The sequence below is a fragment of the Scheffersomyces spartinae genome (assembly GCF_019049425.1).
Source record: "Scheffersomyces spartinae strain ARV_011 chromosome Unknown scaffold_3, whole genome shotgun sequence".
Taxonomy (NCBI): Eukaryota; Fungi; Ascomycota; class Pichiomycetes; order Serinales; family Debaryomycetaceae; genus Lizanozyma; species Lizanozyma spartinae.
The window spans coordinates 308,510-329,079 of NW_025065050.1; the positions used below are offsets into that span (position 1 = coordinate 308,510).

The 20,570-nt window shown below is 38.4% G+C and overlaps 10 protein-coding genes across 10 annotated transcripts; 4 read left to right on the forward strand and 6 right to left on the reverse strand.

Moving 5' to 3' along the window:
* Positions 1 to 64: 64 nt before the first annotated feature.
* On the reverse strand, positions 65 to 2,881 carry PTP3 (tyrosine protein phosphatase; the record flags this gene model as incomplete). Its single annotated transcript, XM_043194013.1, has 1 exon — positions 65 to 2,881. One exon carries the CDS (start codon positions 2,879 to 2,881, stop codon positions 65 to 67), a length of 2,817 nt encoding a protein of 938 aa, XP_043051065.1.
* Positions 2,882 to 4,150: 1,269 nt separating this feature from the next.
* On the reverse strand, positions 4,151 to 5,602 carry KQ657_003284 (uncharacterized protein; the record flags this gene model as incomplete). The annotated part of the gene is made up of 2 exons (XM_043194014.1): positions 4,151 to 5,453; positions 5,595 to 5,602. 2 exons carry the CDS (start codon positions 5,600 to 5,602, stop codon positions 4,151 to 4,153), a joined length of 1,311 nt encoding a protein of 436 aa, XP_043051066.1.
* Positions 5,603 to 5,709: 107 nt separating this feature from the next.
* Positions 5,710 to 6,860, reverse strand: KQ657_003285 (uncharacterized protein; the record flags this gene model as incomplete). The annotated part of the gene is made up of 3 exons (XM_043194015.1): positions 5,710 to 5,771; positions 5,874 to 6,752; positions 6,830 to 6,860. 3 exons carry the CDS (start codon positions 6,858 to 6,860, stop codon positions 5,710 to 5,712), a joined length of 972 nt encoding a protein of 323 aa, XP_043051067.1.
* A 192-nt stretch (positions 6,861 to 7,052) lies between these two features.
* On the forward strand, positions 7,053 to 7,811 carry TRS31 (TRAPP subunit; the record flags this gene model as incomplete). The annotated part of the gene is made up of 1 exon (XM_043194016.1): positions 7,053 to 7,811. One exon carries the CDS (start codon positions 7,053 to 7,055, stop codon positions 7,809 to 7,811), a length of 759 nt encoding a protein of 252 aa, XP_043051068.1.
* A 153-nt stretch (positions 7,812 to 7,964) lies between these two features.
* Positions 7,965 to 8,624, forward strand: ARD1 (peptide alpha-N-acetyltransferase complex A subunit; the record flags this gene model as incomplete). Its single annotated transcript, XM_043194017.1, has 1 exon — positions 7,965 to 8,624. One exon carries the CDS (start codon positions 7,965 to 7,967, stop codon positions 8,622 to 8,624), a length of 660 nt encoding a protein of 219 aa, XP_043051069.1.
* Positions 8,625 to 8,724: 100 nt separating this feature from the next.
* PNO1 (uncharacterized protein) lies at positions 8,725 to 9,495 on the reverse strand (the record flags this gene model as incomplete). Its single annotated transcript, XM_043194018.1, has 1 exon — positions 8,725 to 9,495. The coding sequence occupies one exon, from the start codon at positions 9,493 to 9,495 to the stop codon at positions 8,725 to 8,727; it is 771 nt and encodes a 256-aa protein (XP_043051070.1).
* A 644-nt stretch (positions 9,496 to 10,139) lies between these two features.
* On the forward strand, positions 10,140 to 12,090 carry MDM32 (uncharacterized protein; the record flags this gene model as incomplete). The annotated part of the gene is made up of 2 exons (XM_043194019.1): positions 10,140 to 10,147; positions 10,221 to 12,090. 2 exons carry the CDS (start codon positions 10,140 to 10,142, stop codon positions 12,088 to 12,090), a joined length of 1,878 nt encoding a protein of 625 aa, XP_043051071.1.
* Positions 12,091 to 12,173: 83 nt separating this feature from the next.
* On the reverse strand, positions 12,174 to 12,806 carry KQ657_003290 (uncharacterized protein; the record flags this gene model as incomplete). Its single annotated transcript, XM_043194020.1, has 1 exon — positions 12,174 to 12,806. The coding sequence occupies one exon, from the start codon at positions 12,804 to 12,806 to the stop codon at positions 12,174 to 12,176; it is 633 nt and encodes a 210-aa protein (XP_043051072.1).
* A 249-nt stretch (positions 12,807 to 13,055) lies between these two features.
* On the forward strand, positions 13,056 to 15,791 carry KQ657_003291 (uncharacterized protein; the record flags this gene model as incomplete). Its single annotated transcript, XM_043194021.1, has 1 exon — positions 13,056 to 15,791. The coding sequence occupies one exon, from the start codon at positions 13,056 to 13,058 to the stop codon at positions 15,789 to 15,791; it is 2,736 nt and encodes a 911-aa protein (XP_043051073.1).
* A 33-nt stretch (positions 15,792 to 15,824) lies between these two features.
* On the reverse strand, positions 15,825 to 16,832 carry SPT3 (transcriptional regulator; the record flags this gene model as incomplete). The annotated part of the gene is made up of 1 exon (XM_043194022.1): positions 15,825 to 16,832. One exon carries the CDS (start codon positions 16,830 to 16,832, stop codon positions 15,825 to 15,827), a length of 1,008 nt encoding a protein of 335 aa, XP_043051074.1.
* Between the last annotated feature and the right edge of the window lie 3,738 nt (positions 16,833 to 20,570).

Sequence of the window (20,570 nt, forward strand, 5' to 3'; positions counted from 1 at the left end):
TATTATAATTTTATTGATAGTATAATTTTATTGGTAAACTACTATGTATTTGTAGACCATCCGTTCAGTTCAGTGTAACTGTATCAACAAATGCTTGTACGGTATGCAAAGCTGCCAAATCCAGCCATTCACTCTTCGGCACAAGACCTTCCTTAACATAAGCCCACAAGACATCGTAAACCAACGAGTATTGTCTTAAGGTCTGGACCATACTAACTCTCTGTTTCCGGAAACAGTTGACTATTTCAAAGATAGGATCATATTCGAAATCAGCATCACCTCTTTGGCTTATCAAGTTGACCACAGTGTCAATGGCGCAAAGAGTCCCCGTGCGGCCACAACCGGCAGAACAATGTACAATAACCGGGTAATCCAGCGTTTCCGGCTTGCAAATATCAACCAAATAATGCTTTAAAGTAATCAACTTAATGATATCTTCATTCAGTTCACATGTCAGCATATCTGGCCATGAAGTTAAATGAGCTTGTAAGACATACAATACTTCATTCCCTCGTTTGACTTCAAAGCTTCGTAATAAAAGTGAATCGTGATATCTTTCTTGATCCATGATCTTCACACTTATAATACTTCCATTCGTTTCATAAGCTCCAGACTTCCAAAAAGGACAACACTTGGAAACTCCATTCTCTGTCTCATCTGTTAAGGAAATAATAAGTCGACATTTTTCATTCAATACACATCTCCAGAAATCTCCGGCAGTTTCATTCAATGGTCCTTGAGTAGCAATATACTTCAAATGAGAGCCAGCTTCATCATCTTCAGTTCTTTTATTTCTGTGGGGTAATAAATCAGTAACCACCTTAGTGGTAGCATCAATATAAGATGCATTGATATAGTCGGAGATCTCTCTTCTATCGTTAAGCTTGACCCGACTATGTTCATATAAGAAGATATCCTTATATCTGTTCTTATGGCCAAACTCAATCCCACTACTGATTTTAGGAACATCGCTTTCATACCCTTCAGAATATCCCGTAAATGCCGTATTAAGTCTATCTTGTTCTAAACGTTCTAATCGATGGAAATCATTAGATATGCTGTTACTGCCCTCCAATGATGCCCGGAGCCATTTGGGAAGGCTTTGGTTATCTTTTGCATTAGATATCAATGCGGTGGCATAATTGGTTTCAAAGGGATTATCTGAAACTGCCATTGAAGTCGCCAACAACTCTTCATTATGCCGTAATTTGAACACTCTACGAGGAGACGGTAAAGTGAATTGACTAACAAGCGAGTTTTCCTCACTAATGTATCTTGTTGCTGGGGATCCAAGTGAATCTGGTCCTCCTCCAGGTCCTGCTCCTCCCACCAATTGAGATGGAGTCAAGCAAGTTGTAGATACGGGAGTTGACATTGAAAATGAAGCAGCTCCAATTGAGGAGATGGGAGAACTGGTGTTCAGTAATGACAGCTTACCTGATTCCACTAAATTATCAGGTAAATTCTTTATATCTTCTGAAAGAATAAAGATCTGGGCAGAACTATCCCATAAATCATTATTAATCCATTTTTTAATGAAGAATAGTAAATTTGGCAGTGCACCATGGGTATCCATTAATATAATTGGAGGTAATCCATTGGTACTATATGGGAATGAGAAGGTATGGTTATTCTTTATACTATCTGCTTTGAAGGCAAGATATGATTGAAGCATTGACTTCTCCATGGTTGGCAATGAATTAATACACCGATTCAAATCAAAGTTGTTTCTTCGAAGTAACGTACTTGGTAGACATATATTTATACTACCAAAAATATGCAAATGGATAAAATCGGAAAAGGGTCGAATATCTATCATTAGAACCTTTCCCAATTGACTAGTGGATGGGTATATGCTTTCACCTTCAATCAAACTCTGAAATTGGTCCAAGTTACAGTATTTGATTTGACCTGGTGATAGATTAATAATGGAGCTTTCATCTAATGGGGTTATTGGAGATGCTCCTATGGAAGAAGTAGAAGGTGACCAACCTTTCATGCTTACTGGTGATTTAAAAAATGATCCACTTGGGCCAGCCAGAGGGATTGTAAGATGTAAATCGCCAAAGTTCTTTGTAGTGGGGGTTTCAGCTTGAGGAAAGTTTATGGGCAAGGTTGCTTGCTTTTTCAACAGGGCTGCTTTAGCCGTAGTAGTTGATGACGGTAATGATGATGATGATGATGATGATGATGATGTGTTTGAAAGTGAAGTAGATGGGGTCATTTCGTTTCCGTTGCACGAGTAATCGCCACCAGTGTGGAATCTCCCCAACTTATTAAGATTGAATCTACTCTCTGTAGCACTACTAGCTTTGGGTAAAGGCGTAGATCTAGATGGACCGCTATTAGCAGTTCCTGTAGTAGGAGTACCACCACTGACACTGCTGTTGCCACCGTCTAATGATAACAGTAGATTGAGGACATTCTTGACACCACTACTGTCTTGGACAAACTCATCATTGGTCAACCCTGGCGCCACAGGTTGACCGTGGAACACCACATTCTCGTAAATGGTCAAATCGGAAGTTGTACTGGCCATACTGGAGATACTGTTATTAGCGGGTTTATGGGACTTGGAAAGAGAGATATTGGAAGAAGCACCACTGGAGGATCGAGAATGAACATGGCCATGGTGGAAACAATTTTTAGGTTCAACAAAGTAATCAGCTCCAGGGATAATGGTAGGAACAGTCGGTATAACTTTTTGAATAGGAGGGGGAGTTCGGATGGTAACCGGCGATGACTGGACCAGATGAGGTCTATTTAGATTGTTGTTATCAGTGTTGTTACGGGTCTTAAGCTGCTGTTGTTGTTCATCATGAGTTGTTGTTGTTGGGAAGACAAATGAAGCTGACGTCACTAGTGAAGGTGACGGAGGCATCCTGTAAAATGATATATATGATCGTATTGCCAAACCACACTGTTTAGGTCAGGTGTATGTTTGATTCTGCAACAGACAAGTATGGTGAAGGGAATAGTAATAGAATAGTATTAGTAAAGGAAATAGTAAAGAATAAAAATAAGGTTTGAGATTGGCCCTGGGTTGACTCCTCGTCCTTAGAATAGTACAAGTAAGTCACCATATATTCCAAGATGGACTGTTCTAGCCTCATCCACGCTGTAGGAAACGACTATTTGTTGGAGCCCAAAGGAGAAAAGACATTACGTCATACAAGGCTGAACGACAAACGTCATAGGCCGGAGGCTAGACCAGATCACCCAAAGAGTACATATACAAGAAGACAGACCGTAGCCGATCCCAATACAGACTCTGCCACGGACACATAGATACATAGACAATATTGCAATTCAATTTATTGTTTGCATACCATACAACGTAATGTGGTTATAATATAGGTTTATGGATGTATTTTAATTTCTGATGAGCATTCTGTTGTATTCCGTTTCCATAATCTTACATCCTGTCTACACCGTCACAACGAACAATAATCGCTCGCACGGTGCTACTGTATATATAGCATTAGTTTTGATACAGGGTTTATTGATGTAGAGTTTATTGTAGAGTTTATTGTTGACATTTGTTATTTTTAGCCTACATTATGATACCTCCTACGCCTGGTGGTGGTGTCATATATGTGTTCTTATACCGTGGTATATCTCTGATTCGGCTCCACCACCACCATACCACCACTATAAATACTACTGGCATCCATGTACCAGATTGCCGTGCGACGCACTGAAATTATTTCTGTGTTGCATCGTGCGCGTTGGCTGGTTGACCTGGTTGGTTGTTCACGTAAATGCACAGGCTCTAGTATCCATAATGGGCATTCTTGTTCAGGTATCCTATCGCCGAACCTGAACTATACTAGTAAATTTCGTTCGGCGGAATCGTTATGGGAAGACGCATGGGTACAATGGGTTATTTTCTCTATTGGGGTATAAAACACAACCTTGTCTACCGTACGTACTGTATTTTTCATTCCATTGTACTCAACGGTAGGTTTATGGTCTATTTCCCAATTCAATCCCCGTCAAAAAGGTGTCAATCACCTCGCCTTTTACCGAGGGAATCTTTTCATAAACATTTCGTGCCATATTCATTTTTCAAACTCCTGTAACGGCGAGCAAAAAGAACGGGCATTTGCGACAAGATGTCATGTGAGGTCATAGCACATAAATCTCCTGCTTATGTCATCCTTATATTAATCCCACCCCGACTCTTTCTTCGTTTGGCTACGACTGCTGCAATCGAATCTGTATCACTGATGCAACTATCATTGCCACCTCCTCCTCCTCCTCCACTTAGTTGCTGCCTGACATCTGCACCCCCATGCTTATTAATGCTACTACTCTCCTTGGTGTCCATAACCTTGGCCTCCCATGATGACGTCCTACTATGTTTATTATTAGTATTATGATTATTATGATTTGGTTTGGGCTGTACAGAGGGAGTAGTATTATTATTTGTGTCCTCATAAATTTCACTTTCGTCATTGAACAAATGCAGATTAATCACAGGAGTCGTTGTTTCTTGTATCAAAATCTCTCCTTCCTTTTGGTTTTTTATAACTCCCTTGGCTATCAATTGTTTCATCAACTCCTGATTCTCTTTGTACAATTGTAATCCTTCCTCTGTTATCCCTCCAGTACCTTTGACATCACCTTGTGTAATACTGCCTCCACTCTTATCCTCGACTTTTGCATACGAGCTTCCAACTTTATAATGATCTTCAAAACTAATTTCTAATACATTCAACGTAGTATTGGCATCCACTCCTCTTTGTTCCAATGCTTGCAAACTGGTAATTCCTCGTTCATCTTGTTCGATTATTGGTAAAACCTCTCCACATTTTAATGCGGCAGCATCTTGACTAATATATTCCTTCCCATGTGCTATTCTACTGTGATTTAAAAACCCTTGTGCACTTGAAAAGTTGGTTCGTTGGCAATCAGGACATGTAAGTTTAACTATGATTCCATCGCTCCTTCGATAAAGACATCCTGATGTCTGTTGGGAACATCCTTGTCCTGGGATTGGTGTATTATATGATGAAGGTCTTAAAGATGACATGGTCAGTCGAGTTCTATGAGCTGGAGGAACTTGGAAATTGTTAACAAAATTCGAATTAAACATATTTCGTTGTCCTTCTTCATCTGGAGTGTCTGGACTAGGACTATATGGTCTGCTTAATGCGCCACTCTCACCATTATCATTATTATTGTTATTATTATTAGTATTATTATTATTATTATTATTATTATTATTATTATTATTGTTGTTGTTGTTGATGTTGTGAACTTTTTTGATGTTTTTATATGTGATGGCAATGGATTTATTCAATAGATCAAAATATTTTGCGGTGAATTCATTTGGTTCTCTATCCAACTTAACGTCATTGGGTATTTCAAAGAACTTGCGTAATATAAGTAATTGTGCTTCCACTTTTGCCACTTCTTCTTGACTAAGTTTAAGTTCACGATGTTTCAATCTTATCTCTAAGTTGATTTGATTTGTTATCAAGTCTTTTAAAACTGACTCGGGGATATCATTCATTTTCTTCAAAAGTTGTTGGGTAGTTACATCTCCTTGAGCATTCGACAACTCACATGAGTCCGGTATCTCTTCAGACATTGACATCGCAAATGAGCTTTGGTCGTTATGTTTGCCATCAAGCATTACATTCTATTCCATTCCTTTCTATCATTCTTCTATTGGTGATTTCAAATTGAACATAAGTACACGACCTAGTTTGCAGCCTGTTTGAATCGGACTAATGATAAGGGATCACGACCTTGACAGCAGAGACCTAATAGTTGTGTATAAGTTAGTTTCTTTGGTCTCTTAGAGTGGTTGAAGGGAATTAGGGAATAAGAGTTAGTTAATACGTTTGTTGTCTCGCTGGAAGTACGCCTTTCCGCACCAACGGTAGATGAGACATTCGTGCTTCCACTTTCAGTGCTAGACTTCCGTGTTCTCTTTCTTGTGTTCGTGTTAGTTGTAATTTCTAATGCCTTATTGGTCGAAGTGATAGGCTCTTTAATGGCAGACATCTTTTCGGAAGTAATGCTTACGTTTTCAATGCTCACCTGGCTTTGTTTCGTATTCTCGTGTAATTGCAGTCTAATTATTAAGGAATCCATTTCAGTATTATATTCTTCTTTATCCTGTTTTTTGAGCCTAACTTTGCTTGAAACCTTTTGCGTGTTTATCGGTTTAAGTTGTAGATCAGGTAACTTTGCTTTAGGTTTATGCATGCTAATTTGGGTTTCGGTAGGATTCAAAGGTTTTCCTTTTGAAATAGCATCTTTTCTTACTCTTGACAATGGCACCCTTTTTGCCCTTAATGCAGCTTCTGATGCAGCAGACATGGAGACGTAGGCATTCTGATTGGCAAATGCCACGTTATTTGTTTTGTTAGTGATTTCTCGTAATACGGGACGACTAATGTGAGCAATAGGTGGTTTCTTACCCATTTTATCAGCACTGCAAATATTCTCTACAACAATGTCTTCTAAAGAAGATGAACCTACTGGTGTTGATGTTGCCTTAAACTCAGTCTGATATTTGCTTTTGATGTACGATGGCTGACTCTCATTGTTTGCAGCCTTTTCTTGATGGTAGAGCTTACCTAAGAAATCGTTGGCATAGGTGGAGACTTTTGATAAGAGGGCAGTGTTCTTCCCTTTCTTTAGACAACTTTTTGGGGGCAAATTCTTCAGTTTTAACTGCTTTGATTTTGCCATTGACAATGGTAAATCGCCAGACTTCTTCTGACCAGTCTTTCCAACTATGTCGCAAAAGGTTAGAAATTTGTGTCTTCATTTGGAAACAGTGTTGTCTCCAACTTGTGGTTTCGCTACATACCCTTAGTACTGAATCTGATCTTTTTAACCATTGCAGTGTATTATGGGGAGTCATTACTAATTGGTTGGCTGCAAGGGGAGGTTAAGGTGAATCATATGTCTTTTCGCAGTCCAAATGTCGCATTATTTCCTGAGAGTATCAACAAATTCCAACACACATGAAGAGAGAATTAAGTCTAAGACACAGGTAGAGACACAGATACATACACCATTAATTGTTCAAAATGTCGGAAGAAGAGATAATACTTCCGTCAATAGCATCAGGAGTCAAGAGTTTAACAGTAAATGATAGACCGATGCACGAGTTTGGGTACAATCCAAGTTTAGGACCTCACTCCAATGAAATCACGGAATCTTCACTGAATATTTTACTCAACAGGAAAACTATCAGCCTAACCCCAACATCCACTCATAGCATATATGATCGGAATATTTTGGGAACGAAGAAACATGAACTCAGTATCTCCTCGTTATCGTTTTTATTCGGGGAAGTGGTGAGTTGGTCCCACCGCAGTAGTAAAGGTATACAAGATCTTGAAAATAGATTAAACGGTTTGGGATACAAGATAGGCCAGAGGACATTAGAACTTGTTAAACTACGAGAGAGATTCAAAAACACTAAAAGAGAGATAAGATTAGTGGAAATGCTTCAATTTATTCATTCTACACTTTGGAAAGCCTTATTTGGTGAATCTGCAAACGAATTAGAAAGATCTCAAGACATAAACAATGAATATATGATTACAGACAACTGTCCTTTAATGGCCAAATTCATCAATATACCTAAGGATTATGGTAACTTAAACTGTTCCGCATTGACTGCGGGAATCATTGAGGGTGCTTTGGATTCTGCAGGGTTCTATGCTCATGTTTCAGCTCATTCTGTTCCTACAGATTACATGCCTCAACGTACGGTTTTCTTAATCAAAGTAGAAGAAGAAGTATTGATACGGGAAGACTTAAGAGGTGGCCCTATGAATTAAACAGGGAGCGTAATCCATGCCTTACCGTTGGCACACGACCCTTTTTGGTAAGTAGTGAAATTTTTTCGAATTGTAACAGGTGGATCAACTACAATGGGTATGGGTATAGTGGTTTATATAGACATATACCATATTATAGATTGACCACACAAAATGGGTATAACGATCAGGCGAGCTACCATCCATGACATTCAAGCCATGCAGAATGCCAATTTGCATAATCTTCCTGAAAACTATCAATTGAAGTACTATATGTACCATATCTTATCCTGGCCTCAAGCCAGTTATGTTGCCACCACATACGACGACATAACACCAGAAGCAGATTTATATGCCGAGGATGACGGCAAAGCGGAAGCGGAAGTCCCTGAGATCGTTACAAAAGATGTAGAAGACCCAAAAGGTGATACATCATACATAGATAAAGGAGAGAAGATTGTTGGATATGTGTTGGGAAAAATGGACGATGATCCGGATGCACAGAATAGAAAGGCTCATGGCCATATAACTTCATTGTCAGTGATGAGAACATATAGAAGAATGGGATTGGCGGAAAAATTGATGCGACAATCCCTTTATGCCATGTGTGAATGCTATGGGGCAGAATCTGTAATGCTTCATGTTAGAAAGTCCAATAGAGCTGCTTTGAATTTATATCTTGCTTTAGAATTTACCACATCTTCAGTCGAGCATTCATACTATCAGGATGGGGAGGATGCCAATTGCATGAAGTTGGAGCTCAAATTAGAAGACTTGGTACCCTCCAAATTTCAGAAAGGAGTTGAAGATGACTTCTCCCAAGATTTAATCTAATCTAGATCTATAGTACATAGTAAAGGTACACATGATTACAATTAATAAAATAAAATCGATAATATACATGCCATAATAATCAATTAGACCCAACCACGTTTTAATACCGTTCCTTCATTCTTGATGCCACTGTACGCAAGTTCCCGTACACTTTACCTGGAGGAGAACCCAAGATCAATGACACAACAGCTTCTCTTGCCATTCTAATATGGGTGAATCCTCCCAAGATATGAATTTTAGAATCTGCCAATACAATTCTTGTTCTGGTGACATTTTCAATGGCAAATTTGGTTTTACCATCCTTACCAGCAATTCTACCAATTGCTCTGCTTAAATGATCTCCTTGTAATGTCTTAACATCTTTGATCTCAAATGTTTCGATATATAAATCATCCAATCTCAATAATGCTATAGCATCATCAATATCGAATCCTAATGTAAATGCCTTGACGAAATCAGCACCTTTTTGTAAGGCACCAACATCTGTGGTGTGTTTGTTAGTCTTTAACTCAACAGTTTTCGTCTTCAAGTTCATTCTAACTTGCAATTTTAAATGTTCAACTAGTGGGGGATAGATTTTGGTCCAACTGCTTTTCAATGGTGTCATTCTATGAGGCGGAACAGGCACTTTTCTGGATTCCAACTTGACTTTCATCCCAGACTTGGATGCAGCAGAGAATTTGGGCTTTCCGCTTTCGTCCAAGACAACTTGTTGTGATTCATTTGTTGAAGTTTTTGATGATTCTTCTTGTGCTTCTTCACTTGGGGCAGAAACGTCAATCATGACTTCTTCATCGTCAACTTCTGGGACTGGAACGGGGGCCACAACGGGCGGCACTTCTGTTTTCTTTATGGCAGTGGGAGCAGCCATGGTGACGGTTATATGTATGTGTATTTGGTTGGAGCTGAGTGTATTGCAGTGATAAGAGCGTAGAGAAGATTTTTGTTTGTCAGTGAGATGCTCATCGTGACATTTAGGTCTTATATGCACCACTGACATACAAATTACACAAGCACCAAAAAGTCCCCAATCTATCTTCAAAATACAAGTATTGTGTGCAACAGAAGACATAAACACAGTCAGACATAAACACCGTCAGACAGAAGCATAGTCAAACATAAACATAGTCAAACATAAACAGAAACAGACAAAGCCATGCATGCAATTTTTTTACGAATATTTACTCTAGTCCGCCGTTTGTAGTACAATCGACTTGAAGCGCTTTTCGCGGTCGTGATTGCGATAATTTTCGATGGACCAATAGCTTTCTGTCCCCAGGTTTTATTCCTTTCTACAGCTTAAGCAACTTTCTGGGAGCAACTAGACGGAATTGCAATATAAACCGAGTTCCTAATTTATAGCATATATAAGTATAATTACTTATACCATACTATATTATTTATTTACTGTTCACTTCCCTTATTGCACCCTCAAGTATTGCTTGGTGTTTGCTTTATTAACTGAGATGAGATGGCAATGATTCTGCTGAGAGTTCTCAAATGTGCCACTCCACTATGGCGACGTACTCCTATATATCCTTCGGCGGTATCGTTCATATTAAGACCTCAAACATATGGTTGTCGTATAATAAGAAGAAACTATGGTATTAAGGGGACCCTGGATATGAATAAGGAGGATGAAGCTAAACATATGCCATCGTCCTTAGAGGCTGCACATTTGCTTCCTTCATTACCACCACCAGTACGTGAACACTTTTCTGCATTGCCTCCTGCTTCCCAAAACCACTTCACTAAGCAAACGTTATTATCACAAGCCCCCAATGCTTTGTCTCGTTTACTTGTGCGTATCCGCTGGACTTTGACTAGGAATAGACCCACCAGACCCACCGATTATCTTTCGGCATTCTTGTCGTCTGTTGTCATGGGGAACATCATTTGGATAGTATTGGGGACCACGACATTTGGATTATTTGGAATGTATCTCCTATACTATTTCGACCATATATGGAGGAAAATCGACAGCACTACAGAGTCTCTGAAGAAATCAAGAGGTGACAATTCAACTAGCAGTGGGGACATTTCTGATAGGGGGATCTTGAGTTCGTTTACAAGTGCTGTTTTGTCACATGGATTAGGATTGAAGTTTCTGTTCACCAAAGGTCACATCTTACCAGAATTTGAAGATGGAATGCTTAAATTCAAAAAGGTACATCTTTGTTCGGTTGATAATGACTTTAAAACCATGACTTTTGAAGCCAGTATCGAGTCTTTGAATTTATCTCTTTCCTTCAATAAATGGTATGAAGGTAACGGGTTGATCTACGAAGCAGAAATAAACGGGTTGAATGGGAAAATCTATGAAAAGAATGTTGAACCTTCTGCCTTGGTGCTTCGAGAATCATTGGAACGGAATCTTGAAAATACCAAAGTTGTACCTGAAGAATCCCCTTATAACTTCACTCGATTCAACGAGAACCATTATCAGTATGATGATGAATATGAGGTGAAAAATCCCAATATGCAAATCAAACTTTTTGATCCAAACTATAAGTTAGACAGCTTGAGGATTCTTGATTCATATGTTGAAGTATTTGAGCCAGGCCAACACTCAAACCCCATGAAAATTGGTATATTTAATTGTGAACTTCCCAAACTTTCAGGCGATAGATTACTCTTGGATTTCTTTGACGCTAGTAATGTTACCGGGTCGATAAACGATTCCATGTTTTCAATTCACAAGCATCAGCAATTCAATCTGGATGGAGGTAACATCGTGAGATTTAAATTGGATGGGATTAACTTGAAATCAATGGGGTATGAGAATCTGAACTTGAATTGGATAGTCCATGGAAGAGCAGACATCACTGCCGATATCAACATTCCTGAAACAACAGAAACTGAACAATTCAATTTATCCAGTGAGTATAAAAGAGTGAGCAAATTCTGTTCAAATGTCATGAAGGATTTGGGTAATTTAACTGCCGAAAGGAACGAAACAAACGAGAATACTTCTACTTCCACTAATGGGTTGGAGGGTAGCAATAACAAGAATTTACTTCGTGGGGCATTAGATGCTTTGTATGCCACATTCACAAGGGAAGAAGAACAAACAAGAGATCCTAGTGCTCAATATGTATTGGTGAATGTTAAGATGAAATTCTATGATCTTAAGGCATCATTACCAAAAACCATGCCTCGATCTAAGACTACAGACGTTCCATTCATTGACCTCCAGTCATTGAGATCTTTAATAACTTTCATCAACAGTTCTGACAGAAACCCCGTCGTCATCAACACTTTGGTGATTGAGAAAATGAGCGACTTGTACAATGTGGATAAGATTAGTGAAACAAGAATGTTTGACTTGATCATGAGTGATGTCTATCATGAATTACTCAAGATGAGCAAACAGGAAACACAACGAATTATGGAACAGAGGGCCAATATGTGGTCTCATTCATTAGCAAGTCAGTTGCTATTGTTAGGGTTAGGTGCAATTGTATAAATTCATTATGTATATATTACGGTTCATGGGATTAATAAATATTATCATTAGCATTATCATTATCATCATTAGACTGCTTTATTTCACAGTTTCCTCTTGAGCGGTATCTGGAAAGTGGCATTGGAGCCTCTTATATCTTCCATGATTTCAGTTTCAACAGGTTTAGCCCCTATGCCCAATAGCATCCCTTGTTTCCTGTGTTCTACACTGGTGCTCTTTTGGTTCGCTCCACCACCACCACCTCCTTGAATGTTCCTTTCACCCTTCCAACCCATTCCCCGTAACATAGCCGTACCAAAGTTCTCTACTGCAATAGACTCGTAATCTGAGCCTGTGGCGTCATCTCCATCGTCTTCGTTGTCCGAATTTATCCGCACCATCTCTTGATGGTTATCTGCTGATACTACAGTAATGGCTTCTTCGGATGTGATGCCTCTATTCTTATTGACACCAAAGGACAGCATGGTTATCCGTTCTGTGACTTGTGGAGTAGAAAGAGTCTTCTTAAGCTTGAGTTTGATAGAGGGAGTTTTATCCTTGTTGTTTTTAACTATTTTACCATCCAATTTGCCCCCTTTGGAATCAAACCCATTGATTTCATGTACATCATCTTCATCTCCAAGTTCTGGCTTATCTTGAAGTACATTCAGTTTCTTCACCACCGCTTTGACACCGTTATTGTTCTTGTTTTTGATTTTAAGCAGGAACCCGGCCATATTGAATAGAAGACGGTAGCTATTAGGATGTGATAGTCCTTTTGTTGGACTTGTAGATGGATAATGGTGATGCGTACTGTGCTGTGATCGAGTTCAATCGTGATTTTATTTTTCGGAGCGCGACTGCCACAAACACGACGGCAAGATCCAGTGGTCAGTGTTTGTATGTGTTTGCATCTACTGCTGTCTCCAGTAGTGTTTCTCTAGAGCCGTCAAATACAACACCTCAGGCCTCTGTGTGACGTGAGGATGTGGACAGAACAGGTGGGACCAGAATCAGAAGGAGATCTTTTTGTTGACTGCGTTACTGAAGATGATATGACATTTGATACTACCATTGCAGATGAAGACAGTGATGGTGATATAGTTAACATAGTTGATCTGGACCGTGTCAAGCTAAATGATGATTCTCAAGTATCATCGCGACATTCACTACTTTCAATTCTTAACGGGAATTTAAGACCCAAACCGTCAAAACCAGAGCCTCCCGTCATCATTGAGAAGGCAGGACTGATACAGAAGCGTGTCTCAGTTATGGATATCCTAGGGCCCCAATCCAAGTCACCACAGCGGATGTCTGACGCCGAATATATTGAATCCAAGATGTATACCACGTCCATTAGAAGAACAACGGCTAAAGATTTACTTAGTGGTCGTTTCAAAAAGTCCGTAGAAGAAATAATTAATGTGGATGATGACGTTCTTGCTCCTGATCAAGATTTAGGGCTAGACTTAGATAGCTCTAATGAGATCTTGGAGAGCAAGATCTATAAGAACACAGCAAGATCCAGTGCTAAGGATATTTTGAAAAGACAATCAACCAAGCAATACCAAGACTCTAAGTCGTTTATGGTTTGTATAAAGCTTCCCATTCGGTCTAAGATGGTGACGTTACATATCAACAAAGACAAGCTTCAAGCACTCAAGAAGGAGTCTAGAAAGAAAACTGATGCCTTTTTCCAATCTATGATGAAGGCATCCAAGAATAGTGTAGTGAAGACAGCAAGGAATAAGAGTTTGCAAGCATCATCACTTCCTATTATTACTCGAGATCAATTCCATGTGAAACCCGAAGAGGACGACAACGAAGAAGCCGAAGAAAGGGACTCTATTCATGACATTGACCTTTTGAGACGGATCCCGAAACGTCATTCATGTCTTTCATTTGAGCGAATAGTGGAACAATTGAGAGATGCCATAGAAGATCCTGCTAAACTCTTTGATTCAGAGGAGACAAGTATGGTGAAACCAGCCTATACCATGAAAAAGATCAAAAAAGACCATAACAGTATTTTAGCATTAATTGAATCAAAGATTCCCCAGTTCCAAAAGAAGCCACAGCTAAGAGCTATTTATGATAAATTCATAGCTCATGGTAGAAGACGACCCCAAAATGGTGAGCTATGGATAAATTTGTTTAGACCACAACAGAGTCTGGAAGTATTAGTATCTGATTCTTGTCGAAAGAAAGTCAACTTGTGGCTATTAAACTCCTTCTCAAAGCTAAGACTGCAAGCTCTCAAGCAACCACGGAATGTTTTGATCAAAGAGAAGAAAAGACGTCAAAGACTTCAGCAACAAAATGAGTTTGATAGCTTTATAGTAGATGATTCAGATATCAGCTACACTGATCATAATGGGGGAAATGGATCAGATACAGAAGAAGAGATATTTGTGCCGATATTGGTTCTCAAAGGGGCCACTGGTAGCTGCAAGTCATCTTCTATTTACGCATCTATGGAAGAACAAGGAGGATATGTTTTTGAAGTCAATTCAGGTCAACCCAGAAGTCGACGGGACATCTGGAATATTTTAAAAGAATTTGCAACAACTCAGATTGTACAGAAACAGAATATGTTTAAACTAGAAAATATTATTGTTCCTACAGCAGCTCCTGAATCAGAATCAGGGTTTCAAAAAGGGATCATTTTGTTTGAGGATGTTAATATTTTATTTGAACAAGATAAGACTTTTTGGCAGTTAATTCAAGAGTTGTTGAACATTAGTAGGAGACCCATTGTTTTAACTTGTAATAGTTGTGAGAATATTCCAAAATCGATACTTGACCACATAGAAGACGATTCCGTATTAACTTTAGATCAAGACGAAAGCAGCAAGCAACTAATTAGAGAATTTATTTGGCTCTGTTGTCTTAGTCAAGGCTTTAATGTGCAAGAGGAATTTTTACAGGATATCTTGAAGAGGGCCAGTGAAAACGAAGACCAACATGTTGATCTTAGAAGTTGTTTAATGGAATGCCAGTTTATCTGCCAACATTACGAAACCCTTGATGAACATGAGTTTTTGGAGATTGATAAGCTCTCTCAAGGCGGTGGTGGTTTCAGAGTGAGCGGAGTGGTGGAAGACCAATCTCTTGGTGGATTGGCTAAGAGTTTGGACATGCTATCCCATGGAGATGTTATATTTTCCAATTCACATTCTCTTGTTAACCATGATAGAATAGAGAATGAGTTTTTGGATTTACCAGTTTTGAATAGTGCTAACTGGCTCAAACAAACTACTTCCATTCATGAACTAAACATCGGAGAATATATGATGGAGAATACTCTTGATTTTGGTCCAACGAAAGCAACGAAGCAAGCGAACATCCAAGCCAAGTTTCTGGGAAATTACTTACGCCAAGTTCTTACCGACTTTCTTTCTTCTAGAAGCAAAAGAAAATATAGAATCACCAGAAGTGCAACTCCAATGGATTCAGTTTCTTCAGAGAGTGTAACATCTTCACTCCTACTACTGGAGCGAGATCGAGATCCAGAATTAGAATGTTTCATCTATAAGAGTGTACTCGACACTTTGACATTAGAATTATTACCCTATGGCAGAAGATGGTTCTACTTCCAGAAGAAGTTAAACGAAATTGATACCGACAACTCTATTAAGGCATATTTGGGCTACAGGTTATTCCATTACGAATCAACAGACTTGATGAATACATTTAGGTTTTCATGGAGCATGAGTATATAAGATCAACTTTATCCACTCTTTGATCAACTTCGTTCAAATCAATCTTGTTCTAGTTTTCAATACACCACCACCAAAAGATCTTAATGCTCTATGTTTAAAATCACTATTTTGTAATCTTCTCCAAGCCTCTTCAATGTGGTGGGGCATAATTGGTTTGGAAAACTCATCTGGTTTATCAAACAAATACTTTCTCTTTCTGATTGTTTCCTTCTGCTGTTGTTCTTGAGCAGATCTCTTGGACTGGATTATTCTTTCTTCCGAGTTCTTAATTTCCATTGCTTCCTCGGTTAAGAAACACACAATCTCAAAGGTTAAAAACCCTAAAATATCAATCACATCATCATTTGGTCTGGAATCACACAATTGAGCTATTTGTGCCCATTCTCTGAACCGTTTAGCCTTTCTAAATGTAAAAGAAGCCTGTCTACAATCTGACCAATGTTCATACTCTTGTCTAGTCATATTTCTGGTTCTATCATCAGCCATTTTCAACCTCTTCAACGATGCAATAGTGGCGGCCTTCTCTTCGTCATCAACTTGTTCATTCTCTTCAGCAGTCTCCAAATGTTGTTCCAGAAACATAAACTGCAATTCCCAAGGTAATCGTATTTTGGACTTTTTATATTTAGTCAGAGAAAGAACTTTGGAATCCCCTGCTGCTCCCGGTAAGTTGGTTCCCGTCGCTCCAACTCCTCCGGCCACACCTCCTGGGCCAGCTTCGTTCTCCATGAAAGACTCTGTGCCTCCAGCCTCCTGGTCCTTTGCATTCTTCCGCACGTCTTTCCATGATAAATAAGTTCTTAATCGATTTACTTTGGCCCTGTCGTGTCGTATGATGAAAATCACGTCTTCTGGTGCTATCGATTTGGTTCCTCGGGCATTGGCTGTTTTGGTAGATTGAAGTAGTATCTCAATCACTTGTCCACGAACAATGTCTTCAATTAATGATGTCGTCTCCACAGGAGGGTCTACAGACTCTCCCGACACAAACATCATCTGCTGGATCTCAACTCTATATTTATATTTGCTATCTGCCGACATTACTGCTCAGATATGGTATGTAGTATTGGGCAATCTTACTACATAGTAAATTCGTATACTGTTTACCATAACCAACCCTATGTCCGGGTAACCTAACATTTGTGTTTCCATGCGCGCTACCATTTACACAAGTTCAAACACTATAAATACTGGAGGTTACTTGAAAATTTTTCAAATGTTTTCTACTTCTTTTTCTTTAAGCATATTGATTGCAAAGATATATCCAGTAGCATAGCGCTAGGAATCAGATTTGATATCAAGCGAACACTTGTGTAGGTTGATTTAACTTACATTGGAGTTCGCTTGCTGTCGAATTTGAAATATCAATGTTGCCTCCATTTTTAGAAAGATGATGTTTTAGCATTAGCTTTTACTGTCCTTGGCTTTTATATGATGACACTGAGTGCATTTGGCTCGAGACTTTCTGTCGGTGTGGAAAAACCCAAGCTACCTTATTTTTTTTTGTCTGAAGTGTACTATTTAAGCAATATTAAGATTGTTTTAATGGTACCGAGATCCTGGGACTATAAGGCTTTTGTTAAACTATCTTTTGAATCTTGGCGGTGATGTGTGATTTCTTAATATGTAGTTTACGTCGTAGCTTGCTTGAAGTATAATGTAACGTTTATGTTCTGTGAGAGATGACTTTGAGGTAGGCTTGGGTACCGTTTTTGAGGTAATCACGTGACCGGAGTGCGATATTTTTATGGTGAACTGTAGACATTTTCTGACTGAAGAATGTCTGACAATTGAAATAGGTTCTGTGACTCCTGACACAGGTAAATGACATAACCCATTTTATATGTCGTTACCTATTCAACAACAAGAACCAAATAACATTATAGTGAAGTGCTAGAAGTACCCATGTGTAACATTGTGGCCTTAACTGTTGAATTTAGTAAAATATTAGGGTTCTCAGTGGAACGAAAGTAGCATAAGTAGCATAAGAGTGGCTTTGAAATTTTATGATTTGAAGAGTATGAACTTAGCATCCATAATACAAGTAAAATAAAGTATAATGGTACTTCTAAACTCAGTTGGAAGTTGGATAGACAAAGCTCACGTAAAAGATTCATAAAGCACAACTTGGACTTTTATGGTAATGGAAAGTCTTAACCATGTGCAAAACCTATGACTTAGATACTCCAGAACCGAACTATGCGACTAATAATCATGTTACAGCCGTTTAAAGTTTAGAACTATTCTTAATATTTGTTTATACACCAAGTGATCAACCCAATTCGAATCATTCTTCGTATTAACTTTTGTGCCTTTGTATCTCTATGACTAATTTAAGTAGAACACGTTATTGAACTGAATATGAACTAGAACAACGACCAAATATTGTTTTTCTATTATTGATTGCACTCAGTTCACCATATGCTTTAGCCACAGGATGGTAATGCTTTCTTAGAACACCACAAATAATTTTATACGGCAATCCAGAAGTCCATGAAATTAAATTTAGCAGAGTTTTCAACTAGTGTTGGAATGACTGACTTTTTTGACTCCTTCAACTTATTGATTCTCAAAGACTTTCCATTTACGTTGGAACTTAACTTATGCTACATCATTTTGATAACATTGGCACGATTATGATCCAAAATAATAGTGATAAAGACTCTAATACGTCGACTGAAAACATACTGTCTCACATAATTACCAGACGGGTCCAATGATAAGCTAGTCACATTCTCTGCAACCTTAAATAATAATAGTTTGCGTTGATCAGCATCTCCTTTGTCCAAACATCTCAGTGCGATGCAACATCTTTGCAATTCATTGAAGCAGTTTTAAAAATGAACTGAAGAATATGATCTCATACTTCAACGCCTGTTGATGACAACAGAACAAATGGCTTGAATCTAATGCGATATATCTTTTGAATACATCTGATCACCTAACGTTGAAGTGTCGGAGAGTAGTAGCTTCCTTCTCAGTTTAATTTTGGCTCGATTAATGCCTTAGGTTTATAAGTGAAGCACACCATGTACATATTTTTTTTTAATAGCAATCAATTCGAAGTACTAAGTGGCTAAGACGACTAGCAAGAGCATCTAAATTGATGTCTAACAATTGCATACTTAGAAGTAGTACTAACCTCCATTTCACCCCCAAATTCTATTAATGTCATGAACAATAAATATCTTAGAACGGATGAAAGCATTCTTTAGATCTTGATAATATCAATGTGCAATTAGCGTAATTCTAGAAAGCTGGTATTACATCCGAGAATATCCGATTGGAATAATAGAGAGACAAGACACTATCGATAACTCATATCATTATCAAAAGCTTTAAAACCATATCGAAAGATAAATCAACTTTTCTGTGTGTATGAATTCAGAGAAACGGCTCAATCTTTCGAACCTTTCAGGGATTGGAGTACTCTAACTCAGGATATGAATAATTGAACTCAGAGATATACTGTAACCACTTGAATGAACACTTAGCTCTTCTTATACGTTCTTAATTCCGACATCTTCAATATCTTTGTATCTTTCGTTAGATAAATATGTTCACAAAAGAATAAGAAAAAGTACTAAAGGAATACTCGAAAACAATTCATTTTAATCTCTAAATGAAAGTTTGTTCATCAGCCTTAGATACGAGACATTTCAGAGTGCATGGGATTAGAAATATTTTTTTAGAACCTTAGCTGCTAATAATATTTTGGGCAATAGTTGAGGGTTACAATACGATGGATTAAAAGGGAACTCAACGATTTAAAGAGTTATCCGACATTTCAAATGATGTAAAATTTGCAGTATTAGATGCCAGTGGTCTTTTAGCGAGAACTAGGATGGCATCTATTAAAGTTACTGAAAAAGAGATGGACTTCACTTTGCAACTTGTAATAACAAGAATCAAGGTGAATTGTGAAGTGTGTGCTGCTAGTGTATCCATGTAAGGTAGGCAACATATGGCTCAAAGAAAATGAAAAACCTAAAAATTTAGTCTGAAATGAATACAATGTGTTGTCACGGTCTTGATAGGGCCCCATTATTGTTGAAGAATTAATAATGCAGGCAAATTTACTGAACACACACTCCTCCATTATGGCACAAAGAATTAGCATAAGCTAGATGATTCTTCTTAGTAAACATCTTGTGCTACTGGGAAGAAGGTCTGACTATTGTAAATGGAAGCTTCGGTGATAACTACCTTAAATAAGGTCTCACGTCACAGTGAACAAATATATCGAGTACTCATTTTCGTAAATCATTTCAGAGTTTCAGTCCATGCTTTTTAGTAATTTACTAAGTGTATTTGCTTATAACTTACTGTTACCATGGTAGAACTACAAGTCAGACCAACACTACAAATATACAAAGTATACTGGTACTTGGCACCAGTGGGCATGAGACACCCAACATAGTTGACTTGTTAATTCGCGTATACTTTACTTGTACCAAGGGGAGTCCAAAATCAAGCTAGGCAGCAACTTAGCACGCTCAACATGAAAAAAGAACTGCCAATGTAAATCTCATATACACGCATATTACAAAGTCATTTGTTGGTTTTAATTCTATTCTTCCAAATGAAACTGCGATTGTATTATAAATTGTATAGCAGATGATGAATCCCGATGTCTCAAGGCCAAGGAGGTGCATAGGTTTGAGTTGAATCAAGCCCTGGGTCTGTGCTCATTAAGAAATAAAAGCAGCAAGCCATAAATACTTTAAGCCATGTGTGTTGTCAATAGTGACGGGTTTATTTCAGCAGCAATCATTTTGT